The 15,333-nt window shown below is 38.0% G+C and overlaps 1 protein-coding gene across 1 annotated transcript; it reads left to right on the top strand.

Annotated features, from left to right (window-relative positions):
- The first annotated feature begins 2,098 nt into the window (after positions 1 to 2,098).
- HENMT1 (HEN methyltransferase 1) lies at positions 2,099 to 14,881 on the top strand. Its single transcript, XM_081324345.1, has 6 exons — positions 2,099 to 2,621; positions 7,085 to 7,197; positions 8,124 to 8,258; positions 9,662 to 9,844; positions 11,998 to 12,172; positions 14,172 to 14,881. The coding sequence occupies exons 1-6, from the start codon at positions 2,505 to 2,507 to the stop codon at positions 14,601 to 14,603; spliced, it is 1,155 nt and encodes a 384-aa protein (XP_081180471.1). The 5' UTR covers positions 2,099 to 2,504; the 3' UTR covers positions 14,604 to 14,881.
- Positions 14,882 to 15,333: the final 452 nt, after the last annotated feature.

Here is a 15,333-nt window from a genome sequence, read left to right as displayed (position 1 = left end):
TGGGATGAGTCATAAAAGAGCCGAGGTTGCCTACCCCTGCCCTGTACTGATGGGCTTTTTATTTTAAAAAAAGAGATAAAAAGATCCTTTAAAAAAAAGCGTACAGGTTTTGAAAACTAGAATGATAAAGCCATCTGAAATCGGGCCCATGGTATGCCTTGTTGATTGTGATTCAACAAGTTATTGAAGCACTAAAATCTCTCAACCTTTCCATTAGCTACTTTTCCTTTTTGACTTACCACTCGTGGTAAAATCTCATAGAACATAGAAGGACAGAGTTGGAAGGGATCTTAGAGGTCATCTAGTCCAATCCCCTCCTCAAGCAGGAGATCCTATATACTATTTCAGACAAGTGGCCTCCAGTGTTGGAGCACCCACAACGTCTGAAGGCACGCACTTCCACTGGTTAATTGTTCTCACTGTAAGGAAATTTCTCCTTAGTTCTAGGTTGCTTCTCTCCTTGATTAGTTTCCATCCATAGAAATAATTGTCAAGTTTGGCAGATTTGCTGCACTTGACCACACAGCTGACAGTGTTTGTAGCCATTAAGAGAAGCAATTGATTATTGCAAGAGTGATATGAAATAGACCCAGTTGCCTTGGGCTTCAAGTGTAAATGGTTTTGTACTTAAGAGTTCAGATTAGAAAAAGATAGTCACATTAACTTCTTGCTTGTGATTATAGATAAAATCCTAGTGCAGGGGGTAGGCAATCTTGGCTCTTTTATGACTCGTGCACTTCAACTCCCAGAATTCCTGAGCCAGCCATGCTGAGGGAAAAGGGAGAGGTTTCCAAGCTGAGACATGCTGGCTCAGGAATTCTGGGAGTTGAAGTGTACGTGTCATTAAAGAGCCAAGGTTGCCTACCCCTGTCCTAGTGCATGACAAAGGGGAATGGTTACACAATTTGGATGATTTCATTTCTCACATGGGGGGGGGGAATAGAAGGAGATATAAAATAGAAAAGAGATCCAGGTGGCAAATAGATGAGAAAGGTGTGTAGATTAGCTTACAGAGATGAAGGAGGATAAATCTATTTTAACCATGTCACATTTTAGACTCGAGAGTTACTTATAGAAAATGATGAAATACCAAAAAGATATTTAAAACTATAACACTCCCAGTTGTTAACTCCAAATCTGCAGATCATTAAGTGGAAGGTGTCCCAGTTAAGAAATGCAGGAGTGCCTTGAGAATGGGGGAAGCCAGGCTGTATGTAACTTGGGGGTTGTGTTGCCGGGGTCACCACTTCTAGTTCTGTGATCAAAAAAACAAAGTCTTTAGGTTTAGTGTTTTTACATTGGAATTCAGTAACCTAAACCACTGAAAATTCCAAGAAAGTGTTTTGTTCAATTTTATTTTGGCTATTACTGTATGGCAGGGGTATCAAACTGCTGGCCCACGGGCCAGATGCATCATGCTGAAACCGTGCCCACCCCAGCTCCGGCAATGGGGAAAAAGTTGCGATATGTCGTGACATGTCACGTAACGTGGCGAGTTTGACACCCCTGCTGTATGGCATTTCATCTTTAAATTTAGATTCATCATAATTATCTGTTATTCTACAGCCAACTCTCTGAGCTTAAGTAAACAAAATATCACCTTCATAGGGCTAAAGTGAAATCTTCCTTTCTCGTATAGAGGGAGGAAAAAATACAGTTCCCTTAGTTCATACACCAGATCATTAATAAAGTAATTAAAAAAGGAAAAAGGATCCAAAAACCAGCCTTGCTTTGTCTTTTTTCTGATTCACAATTGTTTTAAAGAAGGTAACATGAAGAGAAAGGCTTACCTTTATTCTGTTGTAAAATAAAAGGCCTACCTAGATACAGAAAATGAAAATCAATGATCCAATCTTGTCAAATATCTCCAAAGAAGTTTGATATTAATTCACGACATGTATAAATAAGCTCAAACCTGATTTATATCAAGAGTTGTAGATAAATTGCATAGGAAAAAAGTGTGAGAAATTTAGATAACTAATGATCAATCAAAAGAAAGCAGATTTTGATATTTGTATATATGTATGCATGTAATTTATATAGCCATGAAATATACTCAGATCTCAATTTGCACAAGAGTTTCTGAGGCTCCAGGCAGTTGTTGACTTATGACCAAAATTGAACCCAAAATTTCTATTGCTCAGTGAGACTTTGGTTAAGTGATTTTTACCCCATTTTATGATCTTTCTTGCCACAATTGTTAAGTGAATTCCTGCAGTTAAATTAATAGCATGATAAGTGAATCTAGCTTCCCCATTGACTTTGCTTGTCAGAAGGTCAAAAAGGTGATCACATGACCCTGGATTGCTGCAACTGTCATAAATATGAGTCAATTGCCAAGCATCTGAATTTTGATCACATGACCATGGGAATGCTACAGTGGTCGTAAGTGTGAAAAAAAATCATAAATCGTTTTTTTAGTGCTGTTAACTTTGAATTGTTATAAGTCGAGGACTACCTGTGTAGCATTTAAATAATGCTATTTTTTGTTCTTAGTTTTGAATATGGATGTAACAATGAAAAAAAACGACCTTGTGAGGATTACTACATTTACACCACCATTGTATAAGCAACGTTATGCTTTTATTAAGCAGTTGGTAGATAAGCATAAACCTAAAAAGGTTAGTATGTGTTTCCTAGTACAATTTTTTTCAGTATAGCTAACTGCATTAGAACTCTTATCCTTAAAGTTATTACTTTGCTAGGATAAAACAGAGTTAAATTGAATTAGGAATTGTAATACTGTAGGGAGACTCTGCCTGGTGAGTGGCAGCTGGCTCCCCAGTATCGACAAGGCAGAGACCATATTAGTTGGAACGGCTTCAGAAGAACAGCACACAGTGTGGTGGCAGCCACTTGAACAGCCCGTGCACAATGGTGTAGAAAGCAAAGGGAAGAGTACTACACTATATATTTTCCAGGAAAATCATGTTAACAGCGGCAAAACCTAACAATGGCCCTGAGTACAGGCACCCCTTAAATGGGGCAGGGGTGCTAAGAATCTCCCGGTCTGCTAGAAGCATGATAAACCAAAAACTACGAATTGTTACGTGGAATCTGAGAAGCCTATACGAAGCTGGGAAAACACACAATACTATCAAGAAATGTCCAAATACAATATCTCTATATTGGGAGTGAGTGAAATGCACTGGCCTGAAAATGGAATGTGTACAATAGGAAATTATACTATCTACTACTCTGGTAAGAATAGTAAACACCATTGAAATGAAGTAGCTATAATCGTAAACTATCTTGTAAATAAATGCATCCTTTATTCCTGTATCTGATAGAGTGATGATGATCAAAATAAATAGTACTCCAGTAAATATGAATGTTACACAAGTTTACACTCCCACAGCTGACAGTGATGAGGACGATTTAGAGAAGTTCTACAACAGTGATGGTGAACCTTTTAGAGACCGAGTGCCCAAACTGCAACCCAAAACCCACTTATTTATCGCTGGGTGCCAGGTGGGCGTGGCCTACTGGGTGGGTGTGGCTGTGCTGGTCATGGAAGATTGGGTGGGTGTGGCCAAGGTGGGTGTGGTCACCTCAATGTCACTCGTGGGGAGGGACACCTGTGGGGGCAGCTGGTTGAAGAGGGACAGTTGCCACCTCTGAGGCATGGTGCGGGTGCCCACAGGGAGGGCTCTGAGTGCCACCTCTGGCACCCGTGCCATAGGTTCACCACCACTGTTCTACGAAGATAAAAGCAGTGTACTGAAAACCCTAAAAAATAATGATATCACAATACTCATGGGGGACTTCAATGCAAAAGTGGGAGAAGGAAGTGATGCTCCTGTAGTTGGAAACTTTGGTTTAGGAACCAGAAATGATAGAGGTGACAGATTTGTAGACTTCTGCAGGGAACATAGGCGATGTGTGATGAATACTTTTTCAAGTTGCCAAAAAGATGCCTCTACACTTGGAGATCACCAGCAGATACACGAAATAATATAGTAAGGAACCAAATTGACTATTTTACAATAAACAAGAGATTTAGAAACTTAGTAACATCAGTAAAGACATACCCAGGTGCAGATGTACCATCCAATCATAAAAGTCCAGCTGAAACTAAAAAGGATGAAAAACCCAAATCCTGCTAAACCAAGAATTGACAGAGACTTCATCATTAAACATGGAAGTAAGATAAAAGAACTAGAAAATCATTTAAGAGAAACCAACAACCTGAATGATGAAGATGTAGAAGTGAACTGGAATAAATTTAAAAATGCAATAGTAGAACAAATTCAAAACAGAGGGGTACCCCAAGAAACAACAGTGGATGGCGGAGGAAATTCTTCATCTCGTGGATGAAAGAAGATCTTATAAAAATAAAAAGAAAGAGAAATACAATGAATTGCAGAAAACAATCAGAAGAAAAATTTGACTGGCAAAAGAAAAGTGGTTTGCAAAGAGGTGCAAGGAAATAGAGGCAGAACGTATGCATGATAATTTCAATTTACACAAAAAGGTGAAAAGCAGCAGGCCTCTACAAAAAGAAAACCAACAACTTAGTTGACAAAGAGGGGAAAATTATCTTAGATGAGGACGAAAAACTAAAAAGATGGAATATATTGAAGAACTTTTTGAGGACACTGGGGATGATATAGATATGGGAAGTATAACAACTGGACCAAACATCACTATGGAGGAGGTTGAACATGCAATAAAAATAGCAAAAACAAGAAAAGCCACAGGACCTGATGATATCCCAGTAGAAAATTTAAAATTGCTGGAAGGCAATGGGAAGAATTTTTTACTGTAGCTCTTCAATCAAATATATGAAACAGGAAAGATACCAAATGATTGGCTAAAACAACCTTTGTGACAATCCCCCCAAAAATAAATAGAAAGAAGTGTACCGAATACAGAACAATAAGCTTAATGAGTCATGCCGTGAAAATATTCCTGAGAATAATTCACACAAGAATATACAACAAAAATGAGGACTGTCTAAGTAACACACAATTTGGTTTCAGAAACAATCTTGGTATACAAGATGCGCTATTCAGCATTCAAGTTCTTTAACATCGTTGTAGAGATGTCAATCACAGTGTTTACATGTGCTTCAATGATTTTGAAAAAGCATTTGTTAAAATAAGATACAGTAAACTATTAGAAATCCTGAAACAAGTGGGACTAGATGACAAAGACATCCAAATCATAAGGAATCTATATTGGCATCAGGTAGCAAATGTGAGATTAGGCCAAAAATACTCAGCTGATGCAGAAATACGAAGAGGGGTCAGACGGATGTATTCTGTGTCCACTGTTGTTCAGTATCTACTCTGAGTCAATCTTCAATGAGGAACTGGAGAACATCGATGCTGGCATCAAAGTAAACGGTGTTTGGATCAACAATTTAAGATATGCTGACGATACAGTTTGCTTGCCAGTAAGCATGAAGACCTTCAGTTCCTCATCAACAGAGTCACAGAAATATCTGAAAAATATGGCTTGAAGCTTAACACCTCAAAAACCAAGATCATGGTCGTCAGCAAACAACCTGTTAATTTTCATCCAATAAATTCGGAAGGAATACCATTAGAAAAAGTTGAAAGGATCACGCACCTCGGTTCTAATTTACATGAAAGCTGGGACATGACCACTGACGTAAAGACAAGGATAGAGAAAGCTCGAACAGCATTCTTCAAAATGAAAAAGGTCTTCTGCAGTCATGACATAAGCCTAAGATTGAAAATTAGACTTGTCAGATGTTATATTTTTTCTATCCTGCCTTATGGAGTAGAGAGTTGGTCTATTGACAGAAGGCCACCTGAAGACACTAGAAGCATTTGAAATGTGGATTTACAGACGGCTGTTACATATAAGCTGGGTTGACAAGATCAGAAATGAGGTGATAAGCCGCCTAGGAAAGCCAAGGGAAATCATCAAAACAATTAAAAAATAAAAGATAGAATATTTTGGACATGTGATGCGACACCCAGAAAAATACAGCATACCCCATTTAATCCTCCAGGAAAAGATTGAAGGCAAACGAGGTCCAGGCAGAAGAAGAACATCATGGCTTCAAAATCTAAGGGACTGGTTTGGACAAAACTCAGCAGCACTTTTTTGTGTAGATGCTGATAAAAACAGGATCGCCAACATGATCGTCGATAATGGATATGACAGAAGAAGAAGAAGAAGAAGAAGAAGAAGAAGAAGAAGAAGAAGAAGAAGAAGAAGTCTAAACAACTACTATAGGGAAGATTTATGTATTTGTCATGAAGAGTATAAATTGTAACATTTGTTTTAGTATTTAGTATTTTTTATGCTAAGGTAAAGATTCCCAAACTTTCTTGTTTCATGAAATCCCTAGCATTTCCCAAACTGTACACTGCAAATACTCCAGAACAGACAGTTCTGTTTAGTAAAATATCCTGCTATGGTTCTCCAAGGTACTGCAATGCATAGTTTGGGAATCACAGCACTGAGAGGTGTACATTTTAAATATGATTATTATTCAAGCAGATGTTATTAAAAAGCATTTCAATAAAACTAGACCCTTACTCAGATCAGAAAAACAAATGATATAATATATAGTCACAAGTAAGCTGTTGTTGGCCTGATTATAGTTTATTGAAAAGCCACATTTGAGTCCATTCATAACCTGCAAAGCCATAAACTGTGGTTTTAGAATTCATAGAAGCTGCAGTTGCATAACCTGCTATACTAAAAACAAACCACATTACGTGGTTCATGGCATAATATGGCTCACTTGGTTTATTGGGCTAAAATAATTGCTTACTGGGATGTGTGAACATACCAAATTAGAGATGTTTGATCTGGTTTTAGGTAAACAAGATTCATTTTTAAGAGTCATATACATGTGCAATATTTTACTGATGAGTTTTGCTAATATATACATGGTGATTTTTGCATACCTTTTCTGTATAAATGTAAGTAGTAATAACAGCAATTTTTTTCCCAGTGCTATAGATCACAGTCCTTTGTTACCATATAATTAGCTCTAATGAAACCTAGCATTAAACCAGCAGTCATTTTCATTAGATAAGAAAACAGTGTTAAACAAGTCTTATGAGTGATATTAGGAACTGTATTAATTTCAAATTAACAGGTGGCAGATTTGGGATGTGCTGGTTGTAGACTACTCTGGATGCTGAAATTCTGCAATTGCATTGAAGAACTTGTTGGGCTAGATATCAGTGAAGAGGTGATGAAAGAAAACATGTAAGTTGAATGTTATTTTTGGGAAAGCAAAGTTTTGTGCCCCAAACCTACCTACCTACCTACCTTCCCTCCCTCCCTCCTAAGAAGGAGCAGAATGAAACATAGTTCTGTTTTCCATTTCTGAAGTATTCTTTAAAAATATTGATATGATAGGTCAGTGCTTAATTGAGAGCTGATTACAACATTTTGGAGTTGGGGGAACAAAGAATGTGGTCGTTTGCTTCTGATCTTTCTCACATGTACAATCTAGTATACATTTCATAGCTATCAAGCTCTCTAGCACAATTAATCAAAAAGTAATATATAAACATTTTTGTTTTCTTGATAATACCATTTTTGCACTTTGCTCACGTTGCAATTTTTAATGAGTAAAGGAAACTATCAATCTACATTCCTCTCAGGAAAATAATTAAGTGGACAGTAGTCTCCAAAATGATGCCGTATGAAATCTATTAACTGTCCACAAATGAAGAATATTTTATTCAATATATTAGTAATCCCAACGCATGTCACAAAAATTACGGCGATCGACTAAGGAGATCTGTCGGTATCCAAAGAATCAGTGTCCATGTCATTCGTAAATCAGCCAGAACGTTATTCAGATTGTACCTACAATGTACTGGATGGAGATGATTAAAAGTATTTTTTATTTGCATAGTCTTTTTTCATGTTAAATGACTGGAGCTGAATGATACATTCACAATGTACAGGACACCCAAGATGAAAAGAGGAGATGTATAGACCAGGGGTAGGCAACCTTGGCTCTTTTATGAGTCATGGACTTCAACTCCCAGAATTCCTGAGCCAGCATAGCTGGCTCAGGAATTCTGGGAGTTGAAGTCCATGACTCATAAAAGAGCCGAGGTTGCCTACCCCTGGTATAGACAAAACAGTGCTTTCATTCTATGCCATTTATTTGCTTCCAGGTATAGGCTGTCTCCCCTTCCTAGTGACTATCTTCAGCCAAGTGAAAAACAGCTGACAGTCACCCTCCTTCAGGGTTCGGTTGCTCACAAAGATCCTTGTATGCTGGGCTTTGATATGGTAACCTGCATTGAACTGTGGGTATTCCTTTGAGGTTTCATATTAGTTGATGAATGTTTGAAAAGCGAACTCAGATGGCTAAAGAGACAACTTTCTTTATATATATACTATGAAAACTCTTGTTCTTATAACTGACTGAAACAGTGTACCATAAGGCAACAGTTTTTTTTAGCTACGTCAGATGGGCTGACTTACAGAATGTGTCCAAAATCCAGGACCCACGTCTCTCGTGGAATTGAAATGGGGGAAATTTTATAAAACCTTTTATGACATCAAAATTATAACAATAGAGTTTATAATATAATGCAAAATGTCATCAACCGTTTCCCGTGCTGATGTCTGACTGTGCTATGCAGTTCAATATGGGCTGTTTTCAGCTACGTCTTTGAATGTATCCTGCCTTTCCCATTGAAGGTAGAACATTAGACGTTCTACCATTGTTGACATTAAGGAAACTACTGAAGAAATATCTCTGAAAAAATGACACTAGGACAGGGGTCCCCAACCTGTGGGCCGTGGCCCACTACCGGGCTGTGGTTTCTTGGCCACTGGGCCGCATGAAGGGATGGCCAGTGCACATGTACACGTGTGTGCATTCACTCCACACACTTGCGCTAGCGCCGCCCCGCCCCCGAGTGTCCCAATGGCACTAGCACTGCCCTGAGCATCCCACTGGCACTAGCGCCACCCTACCCCCGAGTGTCCTACTGGCACTAGCACCACCCCCGAGTGTTCAACCAGCACTAGTGCCGCTCTGAGCATCTTGCTGGTGCTAGCACCACCCCTCCCCAGAGCGTCCTACTGGCACTAGTGCTGCCCATAGCATTCTGCCAGACTAGTGCTGCCCCATTTGCAGCAGTCACAGACGCTCAGCCCCGTTTGCACGTGCGATGCACTCATGTGTGGCCATTTGCATGTGCGCATGCGTTCATGTGCAGCCCATTTGTGCAAGCACACATAGCGGTGCCTGCCTCCCTTTCTGAGCCGCCAAACCAAAAAGGTTGGAGACTTCTGATCTAGGATGTTTATAAGTTTCTATTTCCTGGTTCTTATTAAAGTCTCATAAATAAGGAATGTCTTCTCTCAGTTTTCTAATTTCCTAGACAATAGAACATTGCAAATATGACCTGGAAGTAAAAGAAGTACAAAACCCCAATTTTTATACAGGCAGTGCAGTATATTAAAGTTAATTTGTGATTCAGGGCAAACAGGAAAGTGATACTCTCTCTGTCCTACTCTGGCTTCGTTCCTGTGCCATTGATTTTCCATCTGTGTCCAAAGTTTGAATATTGGCGATCAATTCTTTCTCTTCCTCAATTAATTATAGCCACTGCATTGAAGTCCTGTGATATTATTGAAGTAAATATATTCGCTTGATCTGAGAAGTAAAAAGATTCTTTTTACAACTTTGTACTTACAGAATAGAACACCTAGAGGCAAAAGAGCTTGAGAAATTTCCAGAAGTAGTGTTTGGTTTCATGTCTCCAGCTATGATCGTAATTAGCACACCAAACTCAGAATTCAATTATTTACTTCCAACTGTATCATTATTTAGACATCCAGATCATAAATTTGAATGGAATCGAACACAGTTTCAGAACTGGTAAGTTCCTTCAATCTTATGTATATGTTTTGTGTTGAAAGAATAAAGAACAAAGGTGGATATTTTAATGAAAAACTAAGATGCGATAAAACAAACCATTGCTTTAAATAGCCACTATAATTTTAATTTAATTTAATTTAATTTATTAATATTTCTATACCGCCCTTCTCCCGAAGGACTCAGGGCGGTGTACAGGGCAAGAATAAAACACAAAGCTACAAAAATTAAAAAGTAATTAAATACATGCCCATAAAAAACAATAAATACATTAATAAAACCCCAATAAAATGATAGTAAAAACCCCACCAATCCCCCCTCAGGCCAGGCCGGCTTGTTCGAACAGGTATGTTTTCAGATCGCGGCGAAAGGAGCGAAGATCGGGCGCCGTCCGGAGCTCAACCGGTAACTGGTTCCATAGCTCCGGGGCGCCCACAGAGAACGCCCTCCCCCTGGGGGCCACCAATCTACATTCTCTGACCGGTGGCACCCTGAGGAGGCCCTCTCTGTGGGAACGCACAGGGCGGAGGGAAGTTGACGCCGGCAGCAGGTGTTCCCTGAGGTACTCCGGACCCCTGCCATGTAGGGGGTCCGGATGTATGAAGGTTGTCTTTTCTTTCTTGCTTTTAATTTACTTTATTTTAAAAATGTATATGCTAGCCAGGCTTGCAGTGCTTTAAAATCAGATATGAAAAAGGGCATTAAAACAATACTAGTAAAAATACACACCATCAAAGCCTAACAGCAGTGAAATTCATTAAACCTTGTTTTGCAATACATTAATTTTAAATATTGCAAAAGGCTTGGAAGAAATAGAAAGTCATTGCCTAGGGCTAGAGCAGGGGTAGGCAACCTCAGCTCTTTTATGACTCATGGACTTCAACTCCCAGAATTCCTGAGCCAGCCATGCTGGCTCAGGAATTCTGGGAGTTGAAGTCCATGAGTCATAAAAAAGCCGAGGTTGCCTACCCCTGGGCTAGAGAGAGAAATATTAGATACTTAGGGGTTTTTCACTACAGTGCTGCCTTCCCTAAAGATGACAGTGTATAAGAAGTAGGAATGTGTGGGAATAAAATTCCTCAAATAAATTAGTCCCATGAGATAACGTAGTTTGTTAACACCAGTACTTTGAATTGGAACTAGAAATGAGGCAGGAAATAATGAAAGTAAAATCAGACCAATCTCATATTTTTCTGCCGCCATTTTTGAAACGGTGACAGTAAAAAATAACCACAGGAATGACAGTGTTTCGTATTTAAGGTTATCATATCTAGTTGATTTAACAATAACTCCAATGATTGGAAAATAAGTGGAAGATGATATAACAGGTCAACCACACCTATTTTATATATTTGTGGGAACACAGATTTTAAAAGACCTGTACAAAAGTGCAATCTATCATCTTAACCTTTCTCATGGAAATGAAGTTATCTTGAAAAGGGTTTGTCTAGTAATATTCATAAATACCATCTCATGGTTCTTGAATTACTTTTGCTTCATCATACCTCCTAGATTCATCATGCCAAAATTGTCTTTTTATCTGTGAAAGCCTGTTCACTATCCTGTTGAGGTTGCCGTTTGAGCTGTTTGCTGCATGTTTAATAGTATGAAGAAGGGACAGCCACTTTCTGGAAGTTGCTGCCTTTCTGTTTTTGAGGTTACAGAATTAAGAGTTGTTGATGTCAGCCCTATTTGCTTCCAAATATGTTGTCAAAAAACAAGCAAACCCCGAAAAAGAGGCACTGAAAAACCGGGGAGACAATTTTTTTTTATTACCGGATTTTGCATATGGAAAGCATAGTGAAATGGTAGCTTTATTTTCACTCATCACTGATGTATGCTTTACTGCTATATCAGGTACATTCCCACAACAGTGATAATGGAAAAGGAGAAATAGAGTGCTCTTCCCACCACAAAGCCTTACTCTTCCTTCCTTCTTTCTTTCTTGACCTGTTTTCATAAGCATGTATTGTTCTGACACTCTAAGTAAATAAAATTATTTGTTCTCTTGGGCTGTTTTTGCTCTCTTGTTGCAGCTAAGATATTTCCATACTGTAAACATGTAAGAGTAGACAGAGGATTGGAATGTGTGACATGCTTGTTTGCTAGAATAAACCTCTTTAAACTTCTTGTTTTCTCTTTCTTCATAAATTTAGGGCTGTAGATGTTGCTGCTCGTTATGATTACACAGTAGAGTTTACTGGAGTAGGAGCACCACCTCATGGGAAGGATGTTGGATTTTGTACACAAATTGGAGTGTTTGTAAGAAAAAAACTAGGAAATGTCAAGCCTGAGAGATTTGAAGAATATCAGAGAAGAGTTTATAAAACTGTAGGTAAATCTTTTGCTTCTGTAAGGTGAGGCAGTTTGGATATGAAGGAACTATTTTGGAAAGATATAATAATCAAAATACTGGGCTTCTGCCTCTTTAATATCAAATGCACTTTAGATCAGGGTAGCTGTAAATGTTAAAATATCTTCTGGAAAAGAAGTTCAATTGATTTCAGGTTGTCTTCCAAATAAATATGTCTTGAAGCAAGAGTATGGAAAATCATTCAGATATGTCAACTGGAGTTTAAGAACTACTGTTATTCTTAGATAATTTAAACCAAAATATTTGGGTGTAATGAGGTTACTACCAATACAGGTAGTCCTCAAATTATGACCAAAATATGGACTGGAAAATTAATTAACACAGCCATTAAGCAAGGCATCACATGATGTATCTGATTTTACAACCATACTTTTGCCAATGTCATTAAGCAAATCACCATGGTTGTTCAGTAAATCATGTGGTTGTTAAGCGATCCTGGCTTCCCCCATTGATTTTGCATATCTGAAGCGACTCGGAAGGTCAAAGATCACAATCATGTGACTGCAGGACATTACAATAATTGTATATGCGAGATGGTTCCCAAGACCCAAATTATATGTAAAATATGTAAAAAAATGAGAAGAAATCTACTCAATGAAACAATTATATCTTGCATATTAATAGTTCTACATATACACTTGCTTAGAAATAAGTTTCATGTTTCATAAGATTTACTTTATCAATGGACTATAATAAGCTTGTAATTTGTGCAAAATTTCAGGTGAGATATACTGCTTTGTAGATCGCTAGGTTTTTTATTTGTTCAGAGCATACGTTGTCTGGGCCTTCATGCCTGTTGTTCAAGTTTCTCATGTTCAGATTTTATGATTTTTCCAGACTTGTTATTTATCATGATTTTGCCTTGTGCAATGGATTGCATCTGATGTTTCATCATCAGTTTCAGAGACCACTTTCTGCAATAGAGGGGCAATCAGCTGTTGATGCTCACACAGTTACTGAAAAGTGCACTGCCATAGCAAAACCAAAGTAACTGGACTGTAACTGGAACACATAGAGCAAACTATTGGAATCAATATAATCCTACTGAATTGCATTTATTGTTTCTGTTCAAAGACGTAATTTCTTCTAGCTTAGATCGGTTTGATCTGAATGCCCTTATGTGAGAGGTTTTGATACCGAACCTCATGTTGTGAGCCTCCCAAACAGCAACAAAGACCTCCTGTCAGATCAGGCAGTTTCCCATTTGTGATCACAAGTAATTTGTCACTAAGTCAGGAATTCCAATCTTTTTGGATCCTTAGTATATTTGACATTTCCCCCCGAAAATAGTTCAGTCACCAAATGGCAATTGGAATAAGGATTCAAGAATAAGGAGATACAGGAACAAGAATCACGAGCTGGAATTCTGAACGATTGATCCCAATGAAGGCTGAAGGCAAAGTGGCTACATAAATCTACCTGCAGGCAGTTGCCAGCCATTATTTTTGGCCTGGCCCTTTGCCTAATGAGGAGCCTTGTTGAGTAGCATTGGTGCGTAACTGTTGTTGCTGAGGATTGAAGGTTGTAACATCATCTGACAGCTCTAACTGATCAAGAGATGCCTGTGGTTGATCAACCTCAGATGAATCATGGCTTGATGATTCCTGAGGCTGACAATTCACAGGCTCAACTGGAGCAATGTTGTCAGAGTTAGGTTCTGAATCTAAATTATGGCCCGTGGTAAGTATGGTAGACACTCAAAAAGAAGACTCAATGTATTATTTGATGTTTTTCCATCCATTGAAGAACTCTCAGGAATGAGTTGTACCTATTGTGCACCTAAAGTGGGAGAGGCGTCTACGTAGAAAACTATAATTAGTTGTTTTAACTTCATTCTGATGTAAACTTGCTGTAAAGTTGAGTATAGTTTATAGTCCTAAAAAGCTAAATACGTAAAGGCTTTAAACATTTGACGTGCCATATAAATGTCTTGAATTTTGTTTTTTCTTGAGAAAGGTTTTCAAAGTCATATATCCAAGCCTTAAAGATGAAAAGTATTTGCAGAATGCAGTAGTCAATGAAGTTTTTCGAGCAGCAGAGATAATTGCAAGGAAACAACTGGACTATAGAAAATCTGAATGTAAAAAGCACTGCAGCAATCTTACTGGAACAGAGTCCCAATTTCCGCAGTCTAGTTTCCAGATGTATTTGGATGATTTTCCTTTCTCTGAAGCTGATAGTGAAATTATGCAGCCAATGGCCGAGGGAAATATTATCTATGTACCTCTTGCAAAAATCTTTTCTTTTTCCAAAGTGAATCAACTTTGTGGTACCTTTGAAAAACTCAGTAAGCTCATAACTGGCAAAATTACACTAAGCCATGATGGTTCTGCAGTGATGATTGAGATGGAATGTGAAGATGAACAGCAGAATGATGATAATAATTAAAAAAGAAATGTTCCTTTCACGGAGTAGTCTAATAGTTGAAATACTGGTAATTGCTGATTTAAAAATGGACTTAAATACCATAATCAGATGTTACATTTTTGCGTTAAATTGGATTATAGTTGGCATTTGGTTTTGTTTTTCACCTGAGGAAGGTAGCTTGTTCCCAAGAGGCTGTTGCCCACAAAGTGGATGAGATAATGTTATACGAGGTAGCACTTATGGGAAGGGGGGAAAATCCTCCCTTAAAAGTGTAACAAAAATAAAAATTTCAAACCCAAGTAAGCAATACTATTCAAATAATTGGAAGTAGAGCAAGAGTGTAGTTTACTAATCCATGTGTTTTGCTATATAACTGAATAAGTTCAAATGCATGCGAAAAGATGCCTAATCAGAAAGCAAAAAAAAAGTTAATGAAACAAAAGTTTAAAAACTGATTTTCCTAATTTTAATACTGGAAAAAGTAAAATTTAAGGAGTTTTGTACTAAAATATAGAGATTACTGTACAAAAGATCATTACAGTAGTATATTCTAAATAAAATGAAGTATTTGCTATTAATATTGAGGTATGGTAAGCATTAAGTACTTACATGTATCATGTATTATGCTTTTGAACATTTTCTCCAAATGTCTTAAATGTTTCTGTGCTGCAAAATAACAACTTGCCAATTACATGTTGTGTGTTTCTGAAAATAACAAGTAAGCATAGTGATTGATTTGCTACTGGGAATA

Source organism: Vipera berus (assembly GCF_964194415.1).
Source record: "Vipera berus genome assembly, chromosome: 3".
Taxonomy (NCBI): Eukaryota; Metazoa; Chordata; class Lepidosauria; order Squamata; family Viperidae; genus Vipera; species Vipera berus.
The sequence above is the reverse complement of the archived record's forward strand: the minus strand, read 5'-3'. Positions and strand labels throughout refer to the sequence as shown.

What these genes read in the sequence shown, in the direction of transcription:
- HENMT1 (XM_081324345.1), top strand. Translation starts at nt 2,505, where the DNA reads ATGGATGTAACAATGAAAAAAAACGACCTTGTGAGGATTACTACATTT. An exon ending in ATAAGCATAAACCTAAAAAG is followed by an intron (nt 2,622 to 7,084) that starts GTTAGTATGTGT and finishes TCAAATTAACAG; the next exon opens with GTGGCAGATTTGGGATGTGC. An exon ending in AGAGAAGAGTTTATAAAACT is followed by an intron (nt 12,173 to 14,171) that starts GTAGGTAAATCT and finishes TTCTTGAGAAAG; the next exon opens with GTTTTCAAAGTCATATATCC.